At 42.1% G+C, this 25,777-nt stretch overlaps 1 protein-coding gene and 2 long non-coding RNA genes across 5 annotated transcripts in view; 1 reads left to right on the top strand and 2 right to left on the bottom strand.

Moving 5' to 3' along the window:
• The window catches only part of LOC145503885 (uncharacterized), a 35,935-nt gene extending 35,537 nt beyond the window's left edge, over positions 1-398 (bottom strand). Inside the window, exon 1 of the long non-coding RNA XR_014051868.1 lies at positions 225-398. This is a non-coding gene — a long non-coding RNA (uncharacterized LOC145503885). The remainder of the gene's footprint in view (positions 1-224) is intronic.
• On the top strand, positions 20-25,391 carry PCED1B (PC-esterase domain containing 1B). 3 transcript variants are annotated; one of them, XM_081484337.1, is made up of 4 exons: positions 20-173; positions 13,008-13,214; positions 17,385-17,553; positions 23,773-25,391. In XM_081484337.1, the coding sequence occupies exon 4, from the start codon at positions 23,824-23,826 to the stop codon at positions 25,123-25,125; it is 1,302 nt and encodes a 433-aa protein (XP_081340463.1). In that variant the 5' UTR covers positions 20-173; positions 13,008-13,214; positions 17,385-17,553; positions 23,773-23,823; the 3' UTR covers positions 25,126-25,391. The 3 variants fall into 3 exon arrangements, with proteins under 3 accessions (XP_081340463.1, XP_081340462.1, XP_081340464.1); XM_081484336.1 differs by lacking the exon at positions 17,385-17,553; XM_081484338.1 differs by lacking the exons at positions 13,008-13,214; positions 17,385-17,553.
• On the bottom strand, positions 8,776-13,456 carry LOC145503883 (uncharacterized). The gene is made up of 3 exons (XR_014051866.1): positions 12,912-13,456; positions 11,016-11,234; positions 8,776-9,338 (listed from the first exon to the last, which is right to left on the bottom strand). It is a non-coding gene; the product is annotated as an uncharacterized LOC145503883 (long non-coding RNA).
• Positions 25,392-25,777: the final 386 nt, after the last annotated feature.

Here is a 25,777-nt window from a genome sequence, read left to right as displayed (position 1 = left end):
GATAGGAGGATGACCCAGCAGATCGGCAAGTGGCCAAGAGGAGCTCCCCACTGCCTTCTTCTCCTCTTAGCACGAGTGACAGTGTGGTATGCCCCCTGACCTCTCTTCCTTCCTCCTCCGGGACTAAGCCATGACTGGACGTGACAATAAGGAACTCGTCCTTGCCTGAACCTGTAAGTATGCATTCCTCATCAGCAGACACAGCACCAAGGTAAAACACTTACCTCAGGCTTGGTGAGCTGGTCCCCCGCCATGAAGGATACACCGCTTGTTCTTAAGGCATCCACCGAGAGAGTTTATTCAGACAAAACATCTGGGGGGATTCTCCACTTAAAGACATGATAAGCTCCTCATCTAGTTTTGTTTGACAGCCTCAGCAGATGACAGGCAAGATGTGCAGACTTTTCTTAGCCTACTTCCTCCTAAAATTTTGTCTGTGGTTAATCAAGCTCTGCCAAGAGACAGTTTCTCCTTCATCCTGGTGGCTAACATTCTATGACCCCATCAAAGGTCCAGGACTTCTGAGCCTGCCGTAACCAGACATAAGCCCAAAACCAAAACAGTTACACGTTAAGTGAGGGACTTGATGAATTCGGTTCAGCGCCAGGGTTTGTTCCCCACAGGTCGTAAGTCAAAACAGCCTGCCTGTCTTGGTCACAGTGTTTTAATTTCCATCTCCATCACCTTATTTACTACAAGCATGTAAGTGGTGCGGTACCCAATGCAGAGGGTGGGCAGGGAGCAGGGACTGGAGGGTGTGGGCTGGCTCTGGACCTTGCTACTTCCTAGTTGACTGGCCTGGTGCAACACCTGACCCTCTAAGAAATCCTTCCCCTCATTTCATCTTCTTCCTGGAGATAGGAACTTACCCTGCAGAGTGGTTTAAAAGGGAACAACTGGGACTTCTCTGGTGGTCCCTCTGTTAAGACTGTGCTTCCACTTCAGGGGGCGTGGGTTCAATCTGTGGCTGGGAAACTGAAATCCCTTATGTCTTATGGCCAAAAAAGCAGGTAAAAGGTGACAACTAATGGACACCTAATGTCTGGATGGGAAGTAGATTCCTAATAAATGATGGTAGTAATTATTATTGTTGACTTTGTAAAAGGAATTAGTACACTCAGAATAGTATACGGAGGAAGTGTCCGTGATTATTTATTCTTGTGATCTAAGGAAACCTAGATGCCTTGTCACTTTGGGATCTGCATGCCTCATGGAGGTAATACTATGTATTTGGCTAACATGCCTGATTAAGAAAAGGCCGAAGGTTTGGTATTTTCAGAAAAATTTTGACATGATTTAGCAGGTTAAATTCAGACTATGAAAGGGAAGTGAAAGTGTATGATCTACATCTTAGGAACAGCAAAGACAGTAGGTCAGAGAATGGAGCAGAAGAAAAGAATATAGCTGGGAAGATAAATCAGGAAGCCACAGCAGGACTGCAGATCTGAGCTGAGGTCCAGGCTGTAGGGAGAGCAGGGGACTGACCCAAGCATGGTTCAGCAGGTAGAATCTACTCTACTCTGGGTAGATGAAGGCAAGGGATAAATGAAATCACAGATGACCTTGTAATTTCTGTCGTGGAGCAATTAAGTGAATGTTGGCTTCACTTACTGAGAAGAACAACACACTTGGGGAATAAGATCATTAGTTTAGAACTGATTTTAAATTGGATCCTTGCATAGTCTCAGTTTATTCAACCAGCAGCAGAGAGATTTCTTTCTTCTTAGCAATTTTTTTCATGTATTTTAAAACTTCTCTGAGATTTAATTAGCGTCCATCACCAAGAATAAATGCATATATGGAACATAAACACAGAATCTTTTTCTTCTGATACCAATAATATCAAGTGACTAAGTCCACAGTTATACAACAGTTAGAAATCATGACAAAGAAAACAGAATGTTGACATATGATTCAAAGATTTGCAATCATAGGTTAAACTGGTGAACACCAGATTCAGAGAAATACGAGCAGTTTGTAGTTCTCCATTTTCATTTATTTAAATGTATTTCAGAGATTCAACAACAAAATGTGTTAAGGAAAGAAACAGCCTAAAGGAGAAAGAAAGGAAGGCAAGGAGAAGTAACCAGTAGCATGATTTTTGTGAATGATAATTTGGAAAAATATTTAAAAGTCTACCGTTTTACTGGTAGAATGGTAGAGTGATGCACAACTGACATACGAAACAAATGACGCTGTTTGGGGCACTCATTATCTTTACAAAGCAAATGCCTTTCGGAAGAGAGTCTAACTGGAAGCCACTTTTCACAGTGCTATTTTCAGTCATTTTCATATCTTCATTAAGATGTTTCAAATCCTTTTTCAATAATAGAAGTGATGCCCTAATAAGGCTGTAACCACATTTCCAGCACTGAATTATAATCCTCTGCTTCTGTGTTTCTCCCTGACTGACATGGAGCTCCTGAACAAAGAGACAACATTTTTCTCAACCTCGTACCACTGGTGTCAGGCACTGCACCTGGCTCTGGAGGCACTCATCGAGATTTACCTAAAAAAAAACAGAAAGGAAGAGTATCACGCATCAAAAATATTAAGCTATTTCTACCTTCCATAAGAAGATAATTTCATGGTCAGGAATTTTGCAGTTAACATTTAAACATCTAATATTTAAGATACGAGAACTTGCCTCTATAAATGTGGTATGACCAAGTTTCAGATAGCTTTGAAAATAAACAGCTTTGAAAAAGATTATGCATCCATAATCTTCCATGCACACAGATGAAGGGTGAGCATTTTGGTTTCAGCAAAAAATAATGTTACCACTCTTAGAATTAACGTATAATGCCACTTAAAAGCATGCATTAAAAAAAAAAGTTTTGTTTTATTGAAGTATAGTTGATTTAAAATATTGTGTTAACTTTTTCTATACAAGTGATTCAGTTATATATATATATATTCTTTTTCATGTTCTTTTCCATTACAGTTTATCACAGGATATTGAATATAGTGCTATATAGTAGGATCTTGCTTTTTATCCATTCTATATATAATAGTTTGCATCTGCTAATCCCAAATTTCCAATCCATCCCTACCTACACCCCAACCTGTTGCAACTACAAGTCTGTTCTCTATGTCTGTGAGTCTGTTTCTGTTTCACAGATAAGTCTGTTTGTGCCATATTTTAGATTCCATATATAAGTGATATCCGGAGAAGGCAATGGCAATCCACTCCAGTCCTCTTGCCTGGAAAATCCCATGGACGGAGGAGCCTGGTAGGCTGCAGTCCACGGGGTCGCGAAGAGTCGGACATGACTGAGCAACTTCACTTTCACTTTTCACTTTCATGCATTGGAGAAGGAAATGTCAACCCACTCCAGTGTTCTTGCCTAGAGAATCCCAGGGATGGCGGAGCCTGGTGGGCTGTCATCTATGGGGTCGCACAGAGTCGGACACGACTGAAGCGACTTAGCAGCAGCAGCAGCAGCATAAGTGATATCATATGGTATTTGCCCTTGTCTTTCTGACTTCACTTAGTATGATAATCTCTAGGTCCATCCATGGTTCTGTAAATGCCATTATTTCATTCTATTTTATGGCTGAGTAGTATTCCATTGTGTATCTGTACCATATCTTATTTATTTATTTATTTATTGAAGGATAATTGCTTTACAGGATTTTGTTGTTTTCTGTCAAACCTCAACATGAATCAGCCATGCTGCTACTGCTGCTAAGTCGCTTCAGTCGTGTCCGACTCTGTGCAATCAAAAATGAGTATTTGAGATTTCGTTACTAGCTCAAAATGAGATCAGCATAAAGAGACATAAGTAAGGTTACTACATTTGTAAAATCAAACTTTAGAGAAGAGTGGTGCCAAAAAATCAGCCATAGGTATACATATATCCCCTCCCTTTTGAACCTCCCTCCCAACTCCCTCCCCATCCCACCCCTGTAGGTTAATACAGAGCCCGTTTCAGTTTCCTGAGCCATACAGCAAATACCAGTTGGCTATCCATTTTACATATGATAATGTAAGTTTCCATGTTACTCTTTTCATACATTCACCCTCTCCTCCCCTCTCCCCATGTCCATAAGTCTAGTCTCTATGTCTGTTTCTCCATTGCTGCCCTATAAATAAATTCTTCAGAACCATTTTTCTAGATTCCGTATATGTGCATTAGAATACAATATTTATCTTTCTCTTTCTGACTCACTTCACTCTGTATAATAGATTCTAGGTTCATCCACCTCATCAGAACTGAGTCAAACGCATTCCTTCTTATGGCTGAGTAATATTCCATTGTGTATCTGTAACCCATCTTCTTTATCCATTGATCTGTCAATGGACATTTAGGTTGTTTCTATGTCTTGCCTATTGTGAATAGTGCTGCTATGAACATTGGAAAGCATATATCTTTTTAACTTATAGTTTTATCCATATATATGCTCAGGAATGAGATTTTGAATCATATGGTAGTGACTGCACCAGCTTACATTCTCAAAATACCCAGATTAAACTGACGATGTTGTGAATAGCCCCCTCCAATAGGACAACTTGAAAAGTAAAAGCCATTTTAAAGAGAAAATTTTCAAACACAGATGATGAATGTGAAAGGTAAAGGAAGACTCTTTGCCACCCTCTCTGGGCGAGAAAAAAATGATGCTCCTAGCATTTTGCAGGTCTAGAGTATGGTTTCTTTATTTGCATAGTTTATGCCAACATGGATCGTGGAAAGGAAATTTTGTTGTCACCAATAAACAGTGAAGTCACTTGACTCTTACACGTCTCAAAAAGAGTGTCTTCGAGAGGTGGCCTGGGTTTGGACAAAACTGTGCTCTTACAGATATGGTGACCTGGTGAACTTTAGCAAAGTGGAAGTGGAATATTATTCAGCCTGTGAAAAGGAAATCCTGTCACCTACATCAACATGGATGAACCTTGGGGATGTTATATTAGGTGAAATAAGCCAGACACAAAAAGACAAATACTGTGTGATTCCATTTCTATGAGGTGTCTGAAAGTAAAAGTGAAAGTCGTTTAGTCGTGTCCAACTCTTTGTGACCCCATGGGCTATACAGTCCATGGAATTCTCCAGGCCAGAATACTGGAGTGGGTAGCCCTTCCTTTCTCCAGGGGATCTTCCCAACCTAGGGATTGAACTGGGGTCTCCTGCATTGCAGGTGGATTCTTTACCACCTGAGCCAGCAGGGAAGCCCAAGGCTACCGGAGTGGGTAGCCTATCCCTTCTCTAAGGGATCTTTCTGACTCAGGAATCTTTTCTACATTGTAGGCAGATTCTTTACCAGCTGAGCTACCAGGGAAGCCCATGAGGTGTCTACAGCAGCCAAATTTACAGAAACAGAAAAGTAGAATGGTGGTTCCCAGGGACTGTGAAGAGCAGCAAAATGAAAGATACGGTTTAATGGATAGAGTTTTTCAGATCTGTAAGACAAAAAAGTTCTAGAGGTCTGTTTCACAACAGAGTGAATATAGTTCGCAGTACTGCACTGTACACTTGCAAATGGTTAAGAAGGTAATACGAGAGAGGGGGAGAAGGGGTGGGGAAGGAGAAAGACTGGATTCAGAAAACTAAGTCGGTAATCTTCTAATAAAGTTTAATACTATTTAAAGGTAAGGAATATTGCTAAATAATTCAAGACGCAATTCTCCTAGTATATTAAATTATTCTTTGTGAAAAAGGTTTATAACCTTTTATTTTTCCTGAAATTTATGGACCATGGCTCTGGGACTAGGGGACCAAGACTCAGGAGGCCAAGTCCTTGGTCCAAGCTCCATGGTTAGCCACTTAAAAATCTATTTTTATACTGCTAATTTATTAGGATAACTTAGTAATTATTTTGTATTACTAAAGCATGGAGGTACGTATACTAATTCCTAGAATAAATTGAGCATAGACTAATTGCTGAGCACTCTGCTTTGCCCTTGGCCTATTCAATCTCCACGAGTGGAACTGGGCCAGAGAGGTTAGTAACTTTCCCAAAGTCACTCAGCTCACAGATTATAAGCCTCAGACTCTGAACTCATTTCTTTAGCCTACAAAGGCCATGCTCTGAACTATGAAGCTATACTGGAGCAGAATAGAGAAATTGGATAAAACATAAAAATTCTAAAGAAGGTTTGCAGAAAAGTTAAAGCGATCCTGACAGAATGAGGTCTTTATAAATTCCATTCCTCTCTCATCCTGGTGAAACCACCAATTGGGCTCTTGTCAACCTGTAAGCTCCCAAATTCCAGCAACTCTGGCCTTGCTCCTCTATAATGCAAAAGTTTGCATGTACTGAATTAGTGCAGAATTTAGTTCAGTTACTAAATTCAACTCATGAGAAGTTTTGATCCAGTCTCAAAATTCTTAGCATCCTCTCAGAGAAGATTTTGTGCCCCCAAAGAAACAAATTATTCATATGTGCTTGAAAGCGCTAAATGCAAATGATTTGAAGAGAAATGATCAAAAATGTATACTGTTTCAAGTCATACAAGTGAAGAAAACACATAGATTTGTGGTTTGCCATATTTGGTCCTCTTTTTTAAGGTAGCCAGGCATTGATTTGAACACAGACACACGCCATGCCAGCTGGCTGAAATAAGTGCATTTATAAGTAAGTATTTAGTGGGCTGATTTCTAGCCCATTTGAAACACTCTGTTCCAATAAGATAAGAAAAATAAGTGTTCCTTAAAATAGAAAATGTAGATAAAATGATAATGGCTCATATAGAGATAAGTCTAAACTAATCTGTGGCCAGACCTATTAAAAATTGTTACTATTAAAAAAAGATCATTCCTGCCGTTATATTCAGAATATTTTCACTAAATTATAATATTGGGCTTTTGTGATTTTGCTTTTAAATAAATCATGGTTTAAAACAAATTAAAATTTGTAATGGCACATTAACAGAAACTGAAAGGCAGAACTCCAATCTGACTAAATATTATTTTTGCCTACTCTGTACCTGCACCCATGTGGCTGAAACATGCTAGAGAAAACCAGACACCCCTGTTGAGCATGGACTGTAGCCCGCCAGGCTCCTCTGTCCATGGGATTTCCCAGGAGTGGGTTGCCATTTCCTTCTCCAGGGGATCTTCCTGATCCAGAGATGAACCCATGTCTCCTACATTGCAGGTGGATTCTTTACCATCTGAGCCACCGGGGAAGCCCATCCAAGTAAGGGCTCCTAGCTTTGAGTGGGCCCCCATGCTACTGAGTAGACAGCCTCCTCATCCCCCATACCTTCTTCTCCATCCACAATGCAGAAGACCCCAGTTTGATTCCTGGGTTGGGAAGATCCTCTGGAGAAGGGAAAGTCTACCTACTCCAGTATTCCGGCCTGGAAAATTCCAAGGACTGTATAGTCCGTGGGGTCACAAAGAGCTGTGACTTTGTCTTCACTTTCACTTCTCCATTCTCAGATCTCTCATACCCTCTCCCCAAGTTCATTCTCAGTTGGTGACCAGGACCCTGCTGCCTATTTCCCTGAAGAAAGAACAGTCAGGAAAACCCCTACCCGCTGGCGTCCTCACCACATCCTGTATCTTTCCTGGCATTTCTTTGGTTGAATGTCCACCATCCTATCCAAGGCCAACCTCTCCACTTGGGCCCTAGAGACCAGTCCTTTCACCAACTCAAGGGAATGGCTCTAGAATTCTCTCCCATTCCTCCTGCAGCATCTTTTTCCCTGACTATGGAATCATTCCTGTAAGCATACACACACGCTACTGTTCTCATCTTAAAAGAAACAAAATCTCTCTTCCCCCATTTCCCCTCATCTTTAGTTTCCCTTTACTTATAATTCGTCTAGGGTGGCACTGCCACTAATTCTCCTCTCATTTTCTTAACCACTCTAATCAGTTGTCCCCAACACTCTCTAGGTCACCCAATGTCCTGCCAATGGTCAAACATCCCACTTGATTTATCACCTATCTCTGACTGAGACCATCCTTCCTCCCTTAAAACACGTTTTCCTCTTGGTTTCAGGACCTCATACTTTCTTCTTGCTGCCACTGACTCTTCCTTCTCAGGCCCTTTCCAGGTTCCTTCTCTTCTTCCTGACATCCCAAGGAATTCTCAGACCTCTTTTCTCCTATAGCTTCACCATCTCCACTGGCAACAGCATCCAAACCCAAACCAAACTGCTCTCTCTAGGCTAGTCCTTTCTGCCCAGTGCCAAATCTCCACCCCACACCTGACTTTAGATGTGTACAAGGAATCTCAAAGGGAACAAGCCATCCACCCCCAAACCTGTTTCTCCCAGAGAGTATCCATCTCATTCACTTCATCCCTCTTGTGCTCAGGCCAAGAGCCATGGAGCTAGCTTTGTGTTCCCCCCTTTTCTCACACCCCAACCTCTCTCCACAGGCAAATCCTATCACCTCTACTTTCAAAATATATCCAGAATCTGGCCCTTTCTCATTCCTTGGCTAATATCACTCTGATTTAAGCCTCAACTCCTGCATTACTTGGTCACTTCCTTAATTGGTTTTCCTGCTTTCCCTCACATCCCAGTCTTATTAAGATGGGTGTTCATTTTCTGCTCAAGCCCCTCACAATGCCTTTCAAATAACAAGCCCAAGTCCTTTCAATGACCCATAGTCTGCCCCCCTCCCTGATTTTTTTTTTTTTTTGGCCCCACGACGTTAGTTATGGGATCTTAGTTCTCCAACCAGGAATGGAACACAAGCCCTCACTCACACCCTCAGCATGAAAGCAGAGAGTCCTAACTAACCACTGGACCACCAGGGAATTCCCATCTGTACGGTATAGTTGGGGCCGAGGCAGAAAAGGAGAGACGACGGAGATAGATAACGGAGGTAGGTTATCTTTATTCAGGCAAGAATGGGCAACAGTCAGCCTAACCACCAGGCTGAGCGTGAGAGGGATCAGGGAGGTTTCATATTTAAAAGGAGGTTTGTGGAAGTGATAAGGGAAACATTAGTCAGGCGGGACGTTTTTGGTAATCTTTAGTTGAGATGGCATTTGTAGTTGAACAGGGGGTGGGAGGTTTTGGGCAGGGGGCGATAAGTCCCAGAACATCAGGGTGGGACTTAAAGTTAGGTTTTGTTTTCCCCAAAGTTAGATGATTCAGCAAGGGCCTTTGAGACCGTTGTTTTCTTTTCTAGGCCCAAGGACTCCGTCACCATCTGCCTCTCTTTCTTCTCTGTGTGAAGAAAGTCCATCTCCTGTATGTTCCTCCCTTGTTCTCTCCAGCCCAGTCACATTCATTTCCTTATTGTTCTCTCTGCTTGGAGCTTCTTTCCACCAGATTTCCACATGGTTTGCTCCATCCCCCCCCTTCCTGACTTCTCAAGACAGCCTCCTCCAGACCAAGATTGTTTACTTCCATTGCATGGTTCTTAGCAGGATCTCTGTAACAAAAAACAAATTAACAAGAGAAAAGTTACAAATTAGCCTTTCTAAGGAAATGAAGACCCAAAGGGAGGATTGTTGAGGATGTTCAGTCACTCAGTCTGTTTGACTCTTTGCTACCCCATGGACTACACCCGGTCAGGGTCCCTGTCGTTCACTATCTCTCAGAGTTTGTTCAAACTCACATCCATTGAATAGGCCGGAATGTTTTCAAACTGGATTTGAACATCAATAGGACAAAGGGTGAGAGTTAAGGGCAGTGAACTGAGGGAACTTAGCAAGCCCTGTTTATTGGAATTCCTCTGAGTCCCTTTGTCTTCAGAGATAAGGATGCTGTGTGTGTGTAGGACGCTCAGTCATGTCCAACTCTTTTTGATCCCATGGACTGTAGCCCCCAGGCTCCTCTGTCTGTGGAATTCTCCAGGCAAGAATACTGGAGTGGATGCCATTCCCTTCAACAGGGGATCTTCCCAGGGAGCCGCATTGCAGGCAGATTGTTTTCCATCTGAGCCATCAGCGAAGTCCAAGGATGCTCCTTTCTTAAATGGAGAGGGCTTCTCCCACACAGGGTCTTAAGACTTACTTCAGGGTGGGGGTGGGGAAGGGTAGGGGTGGTGGTCAGAGTCTTTCCAGTACCTGCTGTTTCTCACATTCTTTCAGCTTAAAATATTTAACATGTCAAGGGGCTGTATTCTAGGGTAGAGTGTCAGGAACCCCGTCACCACCCTATTTAAAATTCCAACCCACAGTCCTTACATTCACACCATCCAGCAATCATGTTCCTATTCTCTTTTATCTAACATATTATTTCACTTACTCTTTAGTTGCCTGACTCCCCCAACACAAAGATCAACTCTATAAGAGCAAGGTGTTTTTTTGTGTTTTTGTTTTTCCCCACGTGTTATATTCACAGTGATTTCTCTCCAGCACATTGTACAGTGCCTACCACAATTATTTTGAATGAATGAGCAAAAGAAAGACTGAATAAAATGAGCCATGGCTAATGATATAGATATATTTTACTATCCACGGCAGTGTACCTGGTACTTGGATCTATTTTCTCATTAAACCCATGCCTCTGTGTAGTGGTTATTATTATCCTTATTACACAGATGAGAAAATCGCAGAGTCACAGAGGAGTTAAGTGACTCCCAAAGTGAAAGAATCAAGTTTCAAACCCAAGTCTGTTTGGCCCCAAAGTCAGACATCCGGCAGTTCACTTTATTTCATAGTAGCATCGCTCTGGCTCCAGTCCTTACCATCAAAAGACATGCAGTTACCACATCACAAATCAAGATCAAGGTTTCTGAGTGGTCCCCAGATAGGATATCAGGGCCAAACCCAAGAGGACAGTAGCCCACCTCTTTTTATAGGCTGTTGTGAATCTCGAGTTTTCTACAGCATTTCAAACATCTGAGTGCTTGCAACAATCTGGATGGTTTACCAGATTTTTTGCAGTCTACCATTGGTTCTAAGTGGTGTTTGTATTTTTTCCAGAGCCTTCAATAAAAATGGAAGTTGACTCGATCAAAAGGAAGAAAGAGAATAAAATATTTCAGAGAGATATAGGATATCTGCATAGAGTATTTCTGGTAGAATAGACAAGAAGGTGTGACAGTATTGTTTCTAGAAAGAAGAGCAAGGGATTAGGGAACAAGAAAGGGAAGAAAACTTACTTCTCACTCATACGCTTTTTGAACTTTTGCACCCTGTGCATTAAGTAGCTTCTAGAAACAAGCAAAATGATGTAAGGATGACAATGAGGACAGTATGACCTCCCCCACAGAGGGCCATGAAGATGACCGCCTGCAGTCAGGTGTGCTCCATCCTGTGCCGATCCATCGAGGTGATTTATGTCATTTCAGCCAGCTCTCCCAAGGCCTCAGTTTCACCATCTGCAAAGTGAAGATAATGAGAGCTTGCCTTTGTAAAACCAGGATTTATTGTGAGATAGCACATTTTAAGTGTAAAACATTATACATGCAAAACATTATACATGCTAGTTCTCATTATCTTTTAGGAAAAAGCTGGGTGAGAAAGCCAGCTCACTGAGCTACAGAACGTGAAATGGGGCCAGAACAGCAACTGTAACTCTCTCCATATATCATAATAAGTTCTTGGAAGTAAGAAAATCTGTGGGAAATAATCTGTTGCTTGGTCTCAAAAAAATTCATTTTGAATTTAAAGAGTACAAGTAAGATTAGCATTTGCATTATTACAGCTCCTCTGTTCTCCGGTCTTAGGATGATTATGTGAATTTTAGTCATCCTCTAAATTGTTCTTTTATTCTCACCATGTACACACTAGCTGGAATTTAGAGAACTGGAAAGATCTGCAACTCATTTACAGAATTGCTAGACTCAAATAATGGCAAGTTTTCAAAGTTATATCACAGATTACTCTGAATTTTAAAATACTAAAGTTAGATTTGCAACTCATTTGTAGAATAGCTAGAATCAAATAATGGCACATTTTCAAAGTGATGTCACAAGCCACTCTGAAGTTTAAAATACAAAAGTTATCAGTTGGGTTCTAGATACAGCTCTGCCTTGAGACACAATAATGATTGTAATTAAATTCATGGGAAAAGTGTGAAATAATTTGATTTATGGCTATAGAAAACAGGATAAAAAAAGTGTAATGTGTGGGATTAATTTTTAAGCCATACATTGAGCAGTCAGTGAAGTAAAGTAGAATTTTTCAAGAAAAGATAAATGCATCACTTAATAAGCCAATTTACCTAAAACATAGAATTAAAAAAAAAACGAGGGATAAGGGACATTATTTCAGCACTATTTTGGAATCTGTTACTCTTGTTCCTTAGGTATCTTACACCATTTAAAGCAATGGAGAGATACCTTATCCTAAAGTGTTTGACATACTTTAGAAGGTTCGGTATTTGTAGAAAACTTCTAAAACTTCATTTCCTCTTTTTTCTGATTTATTTCTTCCTTCTCTTTCATCTTGGCATCTATAGGAGAAGTGATATTCCTCCTCTTCCAAGGCAGATCCTTCCCAAACAAAACAAAGCTCTGAGCTTATCTAATCAATCAGAGAACCACTTCCCATTTCCCTTTCCTGTCACCTGCTGGTTTTCAGTGGAGCAGGAGAGGAGGCTTTGCCACTTAAGTGTTTACCAGAGGCCTGTGGCTGAGACCTCTTGCTTTCTGCAGCTGTGGAATGGTCTATCCTTCCACCCCCAGGAGGTGGGAGGAGCAAGGGAAGTGATTTGAAAGTGGCTTATAAACTCTAATGCCCCCATACAAAAATTCAGTATTCTGACTTTAAAAAATTAATTAGAAAAGGGACCTGTCTTCCTCTCATCATTTCTCATGTCTCTCTTCTCACTTCCGCTTCCGGTCCCCTCACTTCTCTCCCTCTTCCCCCTTCTAATAGCTTTCCCAGCTGTGAACAAACCACACAAATAAGGGTGATAAGAACCCAGAGTTTCAGTTGTTAAAATGAAACAAAGCAACAGTCAATAGATATTACACCCAGATTACTTAGAAATGTGAAATGAAAGCAAGCTAAGAGCCAAATTTCGGGAAGACGCTCTGGTTTGATTTACTTACCAGTTTGTTTCCGTATTTGCCCAGTTCTTAAAGCTTCGGTCATTAGTCTTCCACTTCCTAATGCAAGAAAGTGCTGATTCGTGTCATTTGCTCCAGATGCCACCGGAAATGGCCTCTTCTCCCCAGACGCTGGCTCACAAACGGAGCAGCCCCCAGAGGTGAATTTATCTGCCTTGCAGCCCAGGCTCTGGGCTCTCCAAGTCTCCTGACACTTAAACCTCCAGCCGAGAAAGGAGTCTCTCTAGGGAAAAGATCTAGGACCAACTGAGAAGTACATTTCTAAACCACCAGTTACTTTAATGAGTAAGTACTTTCCAGTTTTCCCATTTTATTTTAAGCATTACTATTTTACATTTCTGACCAGCCTGTCTTAGGATCCTCATTTTGGGGGCACTTAATGTATAGGAAGGAATCACCATCCTAGTCTACTCTACCCCACCTCCACTTAACTGAAGAGTCCTAAAGAGACAACTATTATTATTGTAATATTGTATAATAAGGGTGTGTGACTGATAAGCTACTAAATCTCTAAAAGCATACAGTGCAAGGAAACAGTGAGCTGTGAACTGGAGAAAAGAGATGATGCTTCTATTGTCTGTGTAATCTTATATGTTGTGGTTGACCACAAAGGCTTGGCATCAGTCATGACTCCTAGCTCTGCTTTTTATAAAATGGATGGCCTTGGGCAGATGACTCAATCTTTTAATTTTTGAATGTGTAAAATGGAGAGAAAATGAAGTACCAATTTTATCCAGGTCTTAAGAGGAATAAAAGAGGAGACAAAACACTGGGCATACTGTTGAGAGGGTACTAAGCAATGTCACTAAATAATAAGTTAAAATTTTAAATAATAAGATAAAACTTCATTTCACTGGACGGTTTCCTTAACTGCTAAGTCCCATCCCCCAAATATGCTGAGATGACTCAGAATAACATTTAACATCCATGGAGTTTACAGAGCATTTCATTTCCACAATTAACCCTGAGGTAGGCAGTACCGCTGGATTAGTTTTGTTACTGATGGATAAGGGATAAGCTAAGAGCTCTGCTGAACACACAGTAGGAACAAACTCTTAGGCTCAAACTCAGATCTGAAGGGAGGAAAGCGTGACTTGGGAAAGGTCTGGTGTGGTGGTGGGTTCAGTTCCCTCGGCCCTCTCCCCTCCTGCACCTGGTCCCTCCTCTTGTTCCCAGCCTTGGGCTTGAAACCTAGGGAAATCCCACACAGAGCAGTGGGAACCCAGAGCTTCCAGATCCCTCTACCAAATAAGTGTTGGTACGGAGCAGACAGAAACTGGCTCCTAGAATCCCATTTTCCCATTCAAAACCTTTGTTCCCCATAGAAACCTAGTGTCTGAATACTAGATAATATTGTTAAAAAATAATACCAACAGCAATAATAAAATAATATCATTTTAAAAGCTCTTCTGGACAATCTCCCTAGAGGAACGTAGGGGCCATTTCTCCTATTTCAAGCTTAAACACACAGAGGTAAAGTGAGCACTGGTGGTGGCAGAAACCTTTGGCCTGCTGACTCAACTAGTACTCTCATTGTTGGTTAAATGGGCTTCCGTGGGCCTTCCTGGAGACAGAATTTTCAGAATCCAACCTGTTCATCAGTTGAAAGTAATTTAGTCATTATTAGCACCCCCACCCCCACCCTTTACAATCATGGAAACTTCTTACTCAACCATTGAATCTAGAGTAGTTATAATCTATAGTAGTCAATGTAAGTATAGAAACATTTGAAACACAAATGTAGCTTTAGTGCAGCCCTGACTTTCCCACTGACTCACTCAGAGGAATTGCTAACTATAAGTGGTAAAAAACAAGTAGGTTGAATTCATACTTGTCCTGTTTTCACAAGGAAAAATTTAAAGCTGTGCACACAGCATTGCTTTGTTTTGTTTATCAACAGAATAAAAAAGGAAAACTACATGCAACTTTTTGTTTTAGATAAAATTATTTTTTCCTCTTGATTTCACTAAATATGAATAGCTGAGGTTAAAACCTCAGGCTCTGGAGCCATATTTCCTCCTAAAGAAGCAAAACAAAATCTTAACGCTTATCTAATCAAGCAGAAGATTCACTGTCCATAAGGGATGAGTGCTGTCTCTTCTCAGCAGCTGTACGTTGGATGATTGACATAACTTCTCCAAGCCTCAGTTTACTTACCTGTAAAATGGGTATAATAGTTCCTTCTTCACTAGGTCATGAGTATAGTAGAGGTCTTGCACAGGGTAAATGCTCAATGGGTAATAACCATATTCTTCCTCAAATACTGGTCCATGAGGGGTACAAGGATAGGTGAGAACCATTTCTGCTTCCCAGGACTAGGATGTACTGGAGTAGAAAGACACATGGACAGTTAATTATACAATAAAGCAGAAAGTCACTCAGTCATGTCCGACTCTTCGAAACCACATGGAGTGTAGCCCGCCAGGCTCCTCTGTCCATGGAATTCCCCCAGCAAGAATAATGGAGTGGGTAGCCATTCCCTTCTCCAGGGGGTCTTCCTAACGCAGAGATCGATCCCTGCTCTCCTGCATTGCAGGCAGATTCTTAACCATCTGAACCACCAGGGAAACCAGAACCAAGGGCTAAACAGAGGTGTCTGTCAGAGGAAGGGGGGAAGTTTTTCTCTCTGGGAATAAAGAAGGCTCTCAGAACTGTATTTTAAACTGGGTCTTAAAGAAGGAACAGAATTTCAGGAGAGGAAGGGGTTAGGGAACACAATGCTGGGTCACAGAGCAAACAGGGAACAGATAAGAAAAAGCCCTCTGGGTATACATGAGCTCTGTAATTCATCCACAAGCTTTGGAGAGATGCACAGAAGGAAGGATCATCTCCTAGGTTAAAAAACAAAGTTTATAAATGCAAACTGTTGTAGTTAGGCTAGTGTATCAGATGAAAATGAAGATATGAAATTGAGAAATATGAGAAAACATGTATAAAATAAAATCTCCCATTTTGAAAAGTTGCAATCAAAGTAAGACACACTTCCTTAAGGATTATGAGAAATCTATGGAAAGTAGAAAAGTTAACCATAAAATCTAAAATAAGTGAAACTGTGCTCAGTTTCCTAAAATATATAGCAACATTCTCATTCCTAAAGTATTTTCTAAAATTACATCTTTTTTTTTTCCTTTTAATTGCCAAGAAACTGTTGAGCTTATCCATATCCAAGTTGTCACTGAAGGATTTTGACGTTTTAGGAATGGTGGAAATGGCCACAGTCATGAAAAATAAAAATGACTTGACCCAAGCATTTTAGAAGCAGAGTTTATTTCCACCAAGTTATCCCCAGCCAATGTTAAGCATAAATTATATAGTTCTCTGCAAGTGCACAGAAAAATAGGCCACCATCATTCGCATGGATGATGGATATTTACCTTTGGGAGGATTGTTCAAAGGTCACAGGAATCTTCTGTGAGGAATTCAGCCAGTTTGATGGGAGGATAGTGGTATCCAGAGAATTTACAAGTGATAAAAGGCCCACACAAACTGTCACCTCTTGCTCCTCCCCCGCCCCACCCGCCCCACCCGCCCCAGGAAATCTCACCTGAACTCACCTTATTCTACTCACCAGCTAAATTTATTCACTTAAAAATATGGTAGACCTTATGCAAAGGCCTTCACATGTGTTCATTTAACCCTCGATTCTAAAAGAAGTCCACTGTAGTATTCCTGTTTTGTAGGTAAGATTTCTTAAGTGCAGAGAGATTACATTATCGCCCCAGGGTCTCACAGTGGAGCAGAGGAGCAGGGTTTAAACCCAGGGGGCTGACTCGAGGGCCCACCTCAAAGCCTCTGTGCTTTAAGGCCCCAATTCGGAGTCATCTGCATACAAATAGTAAGTGATACGGGGGACTGGATCGTTTGTTTCCATCCTAACTAGGACTTTTAGGGGAAGGGTGACGATTAACAATCAGGCTGGAAAAACAGAGGTAAACTAGAACTGTGGGGACAAAAGAGGGCTTTCGGTTCACCTTACGGGTGGACGCTGAGAGCGTGGATGAATTTACCGAGGGAAAGAATGCTGAAGAAAAGGAGGGAGCCAGTGAGTGGGCCTTGAGAAAGACCGACGTTTGGGGATCGCCAGAGAAAGAGAAACTCACAAAGGATACTGGGGGAGGTGAGACGGGCGGCCACAGTGTCAGACTCTCAGGCAGGGTCACAGAGGGGAATCGTCTAGTGCCCCAGCCCCGGGGAACTAGGAATGCTATAGATGTGATAAGGCCCAAGAAGCAGCCGCTGAAAGGAACAAGGAAATCGTTGGGGATTTGCTGACAAACGTTTCTTCGCTTTGGTGGAGCTGGAAGCCAAATTTCAAGTAAACGGAGGAGTGAGTGGGAGGTGAGGACCCAGACACAGCCAGTTCAAACAACTTTGTAAAAAGTGGCCTTGAAGGGCAAACAAAAGATTGGACTGTCCTGGAGGTGGAGTCAAAGAAGTTTCCTTTCTTTTTTAAAGCAAGAAAGTAGAATATGTTTAAGGTTTAAAGAAAGGAGCCAGCCCAGGGAGAGTGAAGAAAACGTGGAATGCCTAATTCTCCCCTCTCTGAGGGACGTCCTGGAACAAAGTGCCCGAGGATGTAGGGGACCGGCCGCTGAGTTGAGGGATCGCCTTCACACCAGAGGAGGTACTTCTTGGCCCCAGCAGGCGGGAGGAAGGGGGAGCTGTGGGTTTGAAGTGTGGGGGAAGGAGCCAGCGCCAGCTGCCCTCAGCAGGTTTACTGTCCTCCCCAGGGGGAGGAGTTGTGCCATGGGTTTGAAGGTGCCTAATGCAAGACCGGTATTGTCCTAGGCCTTTGATTGACGCTGACGTGGATCTTTCATCTTCACTATTATTGAGTGAAGTGGGGACTATTACCCCGGTTTGACAACAGAAAAAATTGTGGCACAGGGGGTTGGGGGGGGCATGGGGTGGGGGGATGGGGGACGGGGTGAGGGGTGGGGGAAGCCATCCCAAGAGCACACAGCTGTTAAAGGCCAGAGTCCACTTTTGACTTGCATCTCCTGGAAGTGAAAGCGGGGTCACTGCTTTTCAGTATCTTTCATTCCTGTTAAAGGACTAATAGGTAGAGAATTAGCAAATGTGGTTTAAATAATGGTTCGAGACCAGAATGTGGAAGTTTGTCAATGGCTGTACATGACTGAAATCATGTTTTGTTTATTTGAATTGCTTTGATTTTTTTGCTCTGATTTTTTTTTTTTCACTTTAGGCTAGTCTTTGGTAAAACACAAGTTTTGTGGGGTTTGTTGGTTTTTTGCTTTTTGTTTAATGGGGCTCTTTGAATAAAGTCTCCATAGTTTATTTCTTGTTTTTATAGAAGTTACCTGCCTATCAGGTACTATGAACCTAATAGTGAGGATTTCATTCATAAAGGATGTTTCCTGCATTTCTTTGTATAGTCCATAGGAAATTTTTTATATTAGACTACTACTATGTGAAAAATATGCTGCCTTAAGGATTTTTAAACTTGGCAATTTTCAAACTCTTCAAATGTGTGCAATTCTTCTGTTGATGCTTTATTACCAAAAAAAAAAAAAATCACAAATTAAGCTTGTGGCCCAGTGAAGACGGTATGGATACAAATTTGAATGTGTCCACAGAGATTTTTGCCTCCACAAGGAAAATTTAATGGTTACGTGGAGCTCAGTTTGAAGATCATTAGGCTAAATTCAATTTTCCTTTTATACCATAAGTTTCTGAGATTTTAGCTGTGGTATATAACTAATTGAATAGCCAAGTGAGAAATATGGGTCATATGATACGTGTTGGGATGTGGTAGAGGAACCATGAGAGTTGTTGGGTGATGTGAGCCAAACTTACAGAATGACAGCTTCACAGACCAAGGTACACATAGTGTTTTCTATATTTTTTCTGAATTAATGAATTACAGAGCTAAGGCCTATATTGGACATGAGGTTGGTGGGGGTGGGGCATTAAAATGGGTCTTTCCAATGGTTACTATTTGGAAAACATCTTTCTGTTCCTTTATTTATCATAGTATTTCACGGTACTTTCATGTATAGGACTGCATTATTTCCATTTTCATGTTTATAGAGGAGTGAAATGTTAAGTGACTTGCCCCAAATCAAAAGGTCAGTCTCTTGAGAAATCCCCATCCTCAGAAGAGAAGTTTGAATCTTTTGCTTTCTCTTTCCTTGAAAACTTGACATGATACCAGTTTAATTTTTGACAACATTAAATTCCACTTAGAAAATTAAATATCAAGAACTGGTAAGCTGTACAGGTGAGTTCACGAAAAATAATTTTCTTATTTGCACCATCTGTTCTATTAACATTTAAGGGAATCTTGGATAGTTCAGACATAGATTTGATCACCAAAAATGCAGTTAGGAGGAAATGATCTATTTAATATGCCTAGTATAATGTTTCATTAAGATGGTTAGTCATGTGTAAGAAACTTCTGCACTAGGTAAAGTACTTTACAACTAATCAAAACAGCATCCTAATTGTTAGTGATTACCTCTGTGATTTAAGACTTCTTCGTAGGGTCTCTAGAGTAACTGGCCTATATATCTTTGCCACTCTTCCTGTTACCAAAAGTCAATAAGAAAATTAAAAAGACTAACCTAATTTCTACAACACACTGATTAATAAAAAACCAAATGCTATGTGTTTGTTTTGTGATAGTTATAAAGCAATAGTCAATGATTTATAAATGATGGTTTATGAAGCCATTAAAAATTAATTATCCGGGAACAGAAATCTAAGCAAGATGCCTCAAAATAATTTATTGTAGCATCAATAGTAGCCATTAATAATGTATATTTCTGTCAGAGCATTAGCCAAAGCCCAAATTTTACTTTGAAAACAGAAAAACATGTAACTACTTACAATTAAAATTTGAGGAATCATAAAACTCTTTTTAAAAATCGATTTTAATTTGAGGATGGACTCACAGATTGCACTGATCATCCATTTATCTCCTCCCTCCTCCTTGACTCCTCATACCAGCTTTGATATTTCATTTACATACATCAGTTCTAACTGATATTTTTATGTGTCCACTTTCTTACCCATCCTCTTGAAAGAGACTGCCTTTTTATATCTACTCCTTGCACCTAGCATTATATCTAGTTCTCAATAAATTCCTTTAATGAACGAGTCAATTAATCTATAAAATAGCTGTTAAGTTTTTGGAAGTTTGAAGCAAAGAAAAACCCTTAGGCCAAAAAAAAGATCACTGAACTAATAGTTTTCAAATCTCTTTTTTGTTTCCTTTTTATAAAAGGAGCTTTGAAAATGAAACTTGCCGACTTTTTTTTAGACCAGAGAAGATTCAGCTCTCCAAATTATTCTTCATTCACCCCACCCCCGAAAAAATTACTTTGTTTTTGTTAGGTTTTGTTTTTAATGCTTGACATCTTAGTTTAAATGATTTTTTCCCACGGTCTTGAGGAGGTCTGATTTGTTAATCCTGTTACAGTTGTGACAGGAAGTTTATCAAGAATTTCATGAATTTCCTTTCAGTTTCAGCTTCTGACTAGAATGTTTCTTCCCAGTCACTTCCTCCTCCCTTCTTTCCATCTGCATGTTACATTGCAGAAGAAAAACAAATTCTTAGCTGGACATTTTTGCTTGGTTTTAGCTCTAAGCCCTTGTAACAGTATCTGGGTGGGTTAGGTTCACTGTTCAGCATATAAAGCAGCCAGAATTTCTTAAATTCTGTGAGGCTCTGGAATCTGTAGAAATTTGTTTTGGTTATTCTAAAACCCAGGTCTTTTCATTTTTGCAGGTCTCTTGTTTGAGATCATATCTATATCTATTGAGTTGGCCAAAAAGTTCCTTTAGGTTTTTCCACAACAGCCTTGGAAAACCCGAAGGAACTTTTTGATCAACCTAACATCTATATCCTCACTTGCAGTCCCCCAACCCCCTAAGGTCACATGGATCATCTCCCCTGAGCAGGCAGAGTAAACGATTACCTGTTGCTGCTGCTGCTGCTGTTTAGTCGCTGAGTTGTGTCCGACTCTTTGTGACCCCATGGCTTGTGGCCCTCCAGGTTCCTCTGTCCATGGGATTTCGCAGGCAGGAATACTAGAGTGGGTTGCCATTCCTTTCTTCACGGGGTCTTCCCGACCCAGAGATTGAACCTGCGTCCCCTGCATTGGCAGGCGGATTCTTTACCACTGAGTCACCTGGGAAGACCAAAGGATTTCCTGTCTGTGCTTAAAGGTACACTGAAACACTCTTCTCCCATCTTGCCCTCAAATATCTCCTTGACCTGAGCCTGAGCTTTTGGATTCAGACTGCAGGGGGTTCTGCTCTAAGGGAGCAGGAAGGGAGAAACACAGTCTTGATACTCATACTCCGCTCTCTCCTGCCAACAATTTCTCCTATTAGAAACATTTGAGAAATAACTCATCTTCTAAATGCTGGGCAGCCAAGGCAGCACTTGAGTTGCCCTGAGATAATCCTATCAGGGGGCTTCCCAGATAGCACTATTGTAAAAAAAAAAACAAAAAAAACGTCTGCCAATGCAGGTAGACAAAAAGAGACATGGGTTTGATCCCTGGGTCAGGAAGGTCCCCTGGAGAAGGAAATGGCAACCAACTCCAGTATTCTTGCCTGGAGAGAGGAGCCTGGCAGGCTACATCCATGGGGTTGCAAGAGTCGGACATGACCGAGCGATTAACACTGTAGCATTCTCAACTTTGTATTACAGTTATCAATGAATATGTCTGATCTGCTCCTGAAAGGCAAGACCAGGTTTTATGCATCTTTATATCCCCCATGTGGAGCATTTGTTATTGTTGTTTAGTTGCTAAGTTGTGTCCAGCTGTTTGTGACCCCGTGGACTGGAGCCTGCCAGGTTCCTCTGTCCAAGGGATTTCTCAGGCAAGAATGCTACAGTGGGTTGCCATTTCCTTCTCCGGGGGATCTTCCCCACCCAGGGATAGAACCCATGTCTCCTCCTTGGTGGGCAGATTCTTTACCTCTGAGCCACCAAGAAGCCCTATGTGGAGCATTTAGTCAGTGCTTAATAAGTGTGAGTTGGATGAATAAGTGAATATAAACTAGAAACTATGCCTGAGCCCCAGTGGGATTTGGAGTTTAATTATGTTTAATTTTGTTGTACTACAATGAGCAAAATCTTAGTTTTAAGCTTTTTATTTGATAGCAAATGTTTTTGAATGAAGATTCAAATAAGCCAATATTTCTAACTGTTCCCTTAGGGGAACACTTTTGTACTCTACCCATCTTCATGTTTTTATTTTTGGGCTCATAGTCATTTAAAACCACAAATAGTATAGCTTTTAAAAACCAAATGTGTAATTTATTAATAGCTATCCACCACACCTATTAAAATTTTTACTAATGCATGATAGCCTACAAATATCAAGCCACAGCAGATTTTAACAGCTTCTTTGCTAAGTGTGTGAAGGGCATGCCATGTTCCTCCCCATGTGAGACTTAGTAGTATTTTAGTGTGTTTCCAGCTTTTATTCATTAGTGGATATGGCTGTAAATGGCAGCTTGAAATAAACTCAATCTGAAGTTCTGAAGATGAGTTTCACAACTTTTAACAGCTTATTCAGTGTTCTGGGGAAGAAAAAACTTTTTATACTCTTTGGGTTCGTATCTGGGGCCCTGTGAATAGGACTACCGTAGATTAACAGAAAAGGCATACAGTTTTTTAATTAATATCTATGCACAACAGTTCACAGAAAAGGAATGGAACTCAAAGAACCAGTTAGACTTGGGCTATATTATTATTTTAACAGAGAACAAAAGGAATTGTGTTTCAAGGGATAATAAAGTGTGGAGAAGGGGACATAGGGGGTTACTAATGGAAAATAAGGGCTAGTTTAGTAAGGTTTGTTTATGCAAACTCATCTTTGTATTGACAATTCCTTGTCTTCTTTCTTGACTCTTCTCTCCTTGGTGGGGGAAGGGTCGCCTTCCTTAGGAAATTTATATCTTGCTTTTAGGTACATGAGGGGAAGACAGAGAACTCTTCTGTTGATTCTTATTGGCCTTTAGCTCAATATATTTCTTATGCCAAAGCCAGTTTCCTTCAAATGAAAAACAAAGAATATTGCAGCTGAAGCACTTGTGAATTATTTCTAATTTTATTTTTTACAAGTCCCATTGATAAGAAACATTAAGTTATTATTAAAATTGATTTTAAGACTGTGTAAAGTATATTTACAAAAAAGAGGAGGGGGGAAGCAAGTTACCCATGATCCTACTGTCCTGTTTAAAGCTGGTTTTGTGTATTTTCTTTCAATGGTATCTATGCATATCTATTGGAGAAGGAAATGGCAACCTACTCCAGTATTCTTGCCCAGGGAATCCCATGGGCAGAGAAGCCTGGTGGGAAGCACCTTAGCATGCATATCTATTTTACACCATTTCAGTGATATGGCCACATATATGGTATGTAACTTCCTCAGCTAACAGTAGTATATCACACTCTGTGCTCTTGCTTGATCATAATCCTCATCATTTAATCTCTGCAAAGTTTGCCTAACCATTCTCCACTTGTCAGGCATCCGGGTTGCCTCCAGGCACCGGGTGATGGGGTGTCTTTGGCAGCTGCACCTCCAGCCGGGGAGGGCGGGGCCCTTACTGGCCAATGGAACCTGGGTTTCCTGGGTGTTCAAAGTCAAGTCTCAGGCAGAATCTTCCTCCGGGCCAACCAGAGCTTCTGGCTCCAGGCTCCCCTCTCTCTGGGCTAGTGGAGCCCAGCCCTTAAGACGCCCCAGGCCAGAGTTCCAGCCCAGTCCCCGGGCTGGCCCACCTTACCTTACCTTCCTGCGCCCTGTCCTGCGCGGGGTGGGTCCCTCCGTGGGTCCCTCCCATGCGCTCTCTCCTTCTATCCTAGTCTTCTGCAGACCCACGGAGTGAAAGGAAGGAGCTAGGCGGTGCGGGCGTCATGGTCCACCTGTTGGCCTCCGAAGTGCGGCAGCTGCTCCACAACAAGTTCGTGGTTATCCTGGGGGACTCGGTCCAGAGGACTGTGTACAAGGATCTGGTGCTCCTGCTGCAGAAGGACTGTCTGCTCACACTCAGCCAGCTCAAGGCCAAGGGGGAGCACACCTTCGAGCAGGATGAGCTGGTGCATGGGGGCCAGAAGGGCCCCTTGCATAACGGCACCGACTACCGCGAGGTGCGCCAGTTCTGCTCCGGCCAGCACCTGGTGCGCTTCTACTTCCTGACGCGCGTCTACTCCGACTACCTGGAGGACGTCCTGGAGGAGCTGCAGGCCGCTGAGCACCCCCCAGACCTGGTCATCATGAACTCGTGTCTCTGGGACATCACCAGGTACGGGGAGGACTTCTGGCCTAGTTACCGGCGGAACCTGGAGAGACTGTTTGGGCGCCTCCGCCAGGTGCTGTCCGAGTCGTGCCTGCTGGTGTGGAACACGGCCATGCCCGTGGGCGACAAAATCACCAACCGCTTCGTCCCGCTCGAGGTCCAGTTCGCATCCTCCTCCGTGAAATTCAATGTGATCGAAGCCAACTTTTACAGCTCTGCCGAGGCCCAGAAGCACGGCTTTGATGTGCTGGACTTGCACTTCCACTTCCGCCGCCACACAGGAAAGTACCTGCAGACGGACGGAGTGCATTGGAACCAATTCGCACACCGCCATCTCTCCCAGCTCCTGCTGGCCCACGTGGCCGACGCCTGGGGGGTAGAGCTGCCCCAGCGAGACCCAGTGGGCAAGTGGATCATGGATGGCCATGGGAGAGGAAGTGCTGGCCGGAGGCTTGAGAGGCAGCCCCGGGTCAGAGGCAGCCCTCTGCCCAGACCTTTGGCTCTCCCAGGGCGCCAACCCCTGCTCCCCACGCCGTCTCCCCGCCCACCCCTGATGCCACTCCTGTCCCCACATCCTCATCCCATCCCCTTTCACCAGCTGATGCCCCCATTCCCATTCCGTCCCCAGGATACCCGTTTTTCTCCAGACCATCCTTCCCAATCCGATCAGTTCTTAAACTATTTCTATTCAGGTGTCCCCCCATCTACCCAAACAGAATTTGCCGTCCAAGGTGACTTTCTGTTTGGTCCCCAGCCGCCTGTGCCCCGCTTACCTCCACCCAGTTATCAGCAGCGAGTCCCTGCGGTCCATAGGGGTTTTCCCAGGTATCATCCCCCTGGCCCCTACATGCCCTGGAGAAGGCAGCCTAAAACTTCCAAGAGAAGGGCCTCAGCCTATAAAGAGCCAAGGCCTCAATAGACTGACTTGGGCCTTCTTCCTCCTCACGCACATGGACTAAACAGATCGTCTGCCTCTTCTCAAATAGACTGACCTCCTTCACTGAAGCCTTTTGTCCATTGCTGTTATCAATAATGGCAGGGAAGATCGGCCTGACACATATATGTTGTCCATGGCCTCTTTCTGCACCCTCAGGTGGGAGGTGGCCAGGCATCATTCCTGCTTTCCCGCTCCTTATTCTCTTTTTGTAAATATACAGTTGAAATTAAAAACTTTCATAAAAGTCATTGTGGATTTCCTGAGTCTGTATTTAATGATGCCTCCCCTTCTATTGAACACTTCATAACAGCAGGGACAGTATCTACTGTATGGTTATGGCCTCAGAACTACTCAAAATGGAATTTCTCCAAAGGGTTTCCATAAAATAGATCTGATTCCTTATAAATAAACAAAATAACTTTAACTTTTTGTGGTGCTATTTACCGGAGATTCTCAAAATATCATGGAATCTTAGAACTGAGAAAACTAAAGACATAAAATTTAACATTTACAAACAAGGAAGCTGAGGTCAGGAGCTGAGTGACTTCTTGTAGGTCACCCAGAAAAATCACTTCTCCAGTAGTCTTTTGTAGTTCATACTAGTTTCCAGTTTATATTAACTTTCAAACTTGAT

Source organism: Giraffa tippelskirchi, chromosome 4, assembly GCF_054371585.1.
Source record: "Giraffa tippelskirchi isolate mGirTip1 chromosome 4, T2T-mGirTip1v1.2.pri, whole genome shotgun sequence".
NCBI lineage: Eukaryota > Metazoa > Chordata > Mammalia > Artiodactyla > Giraffidae > Giraffa > Giraffa tippelskirchi.
The sequence above is the reverse complement of the archived record's forward strand: the minus strand, read 5'-3'. Positions and strand labels throughout refer to the sequence as shown.

What these genes read in the sequence shown, in the direction of transcription:
- PCED1B (XM_081484338.1), top strand. Translation starts at nt 23,824, where the DNA reads ATGGTCCACCTGTTGGCCTCCGAAGTGCGGCAGCTGCTCCACAACAAG.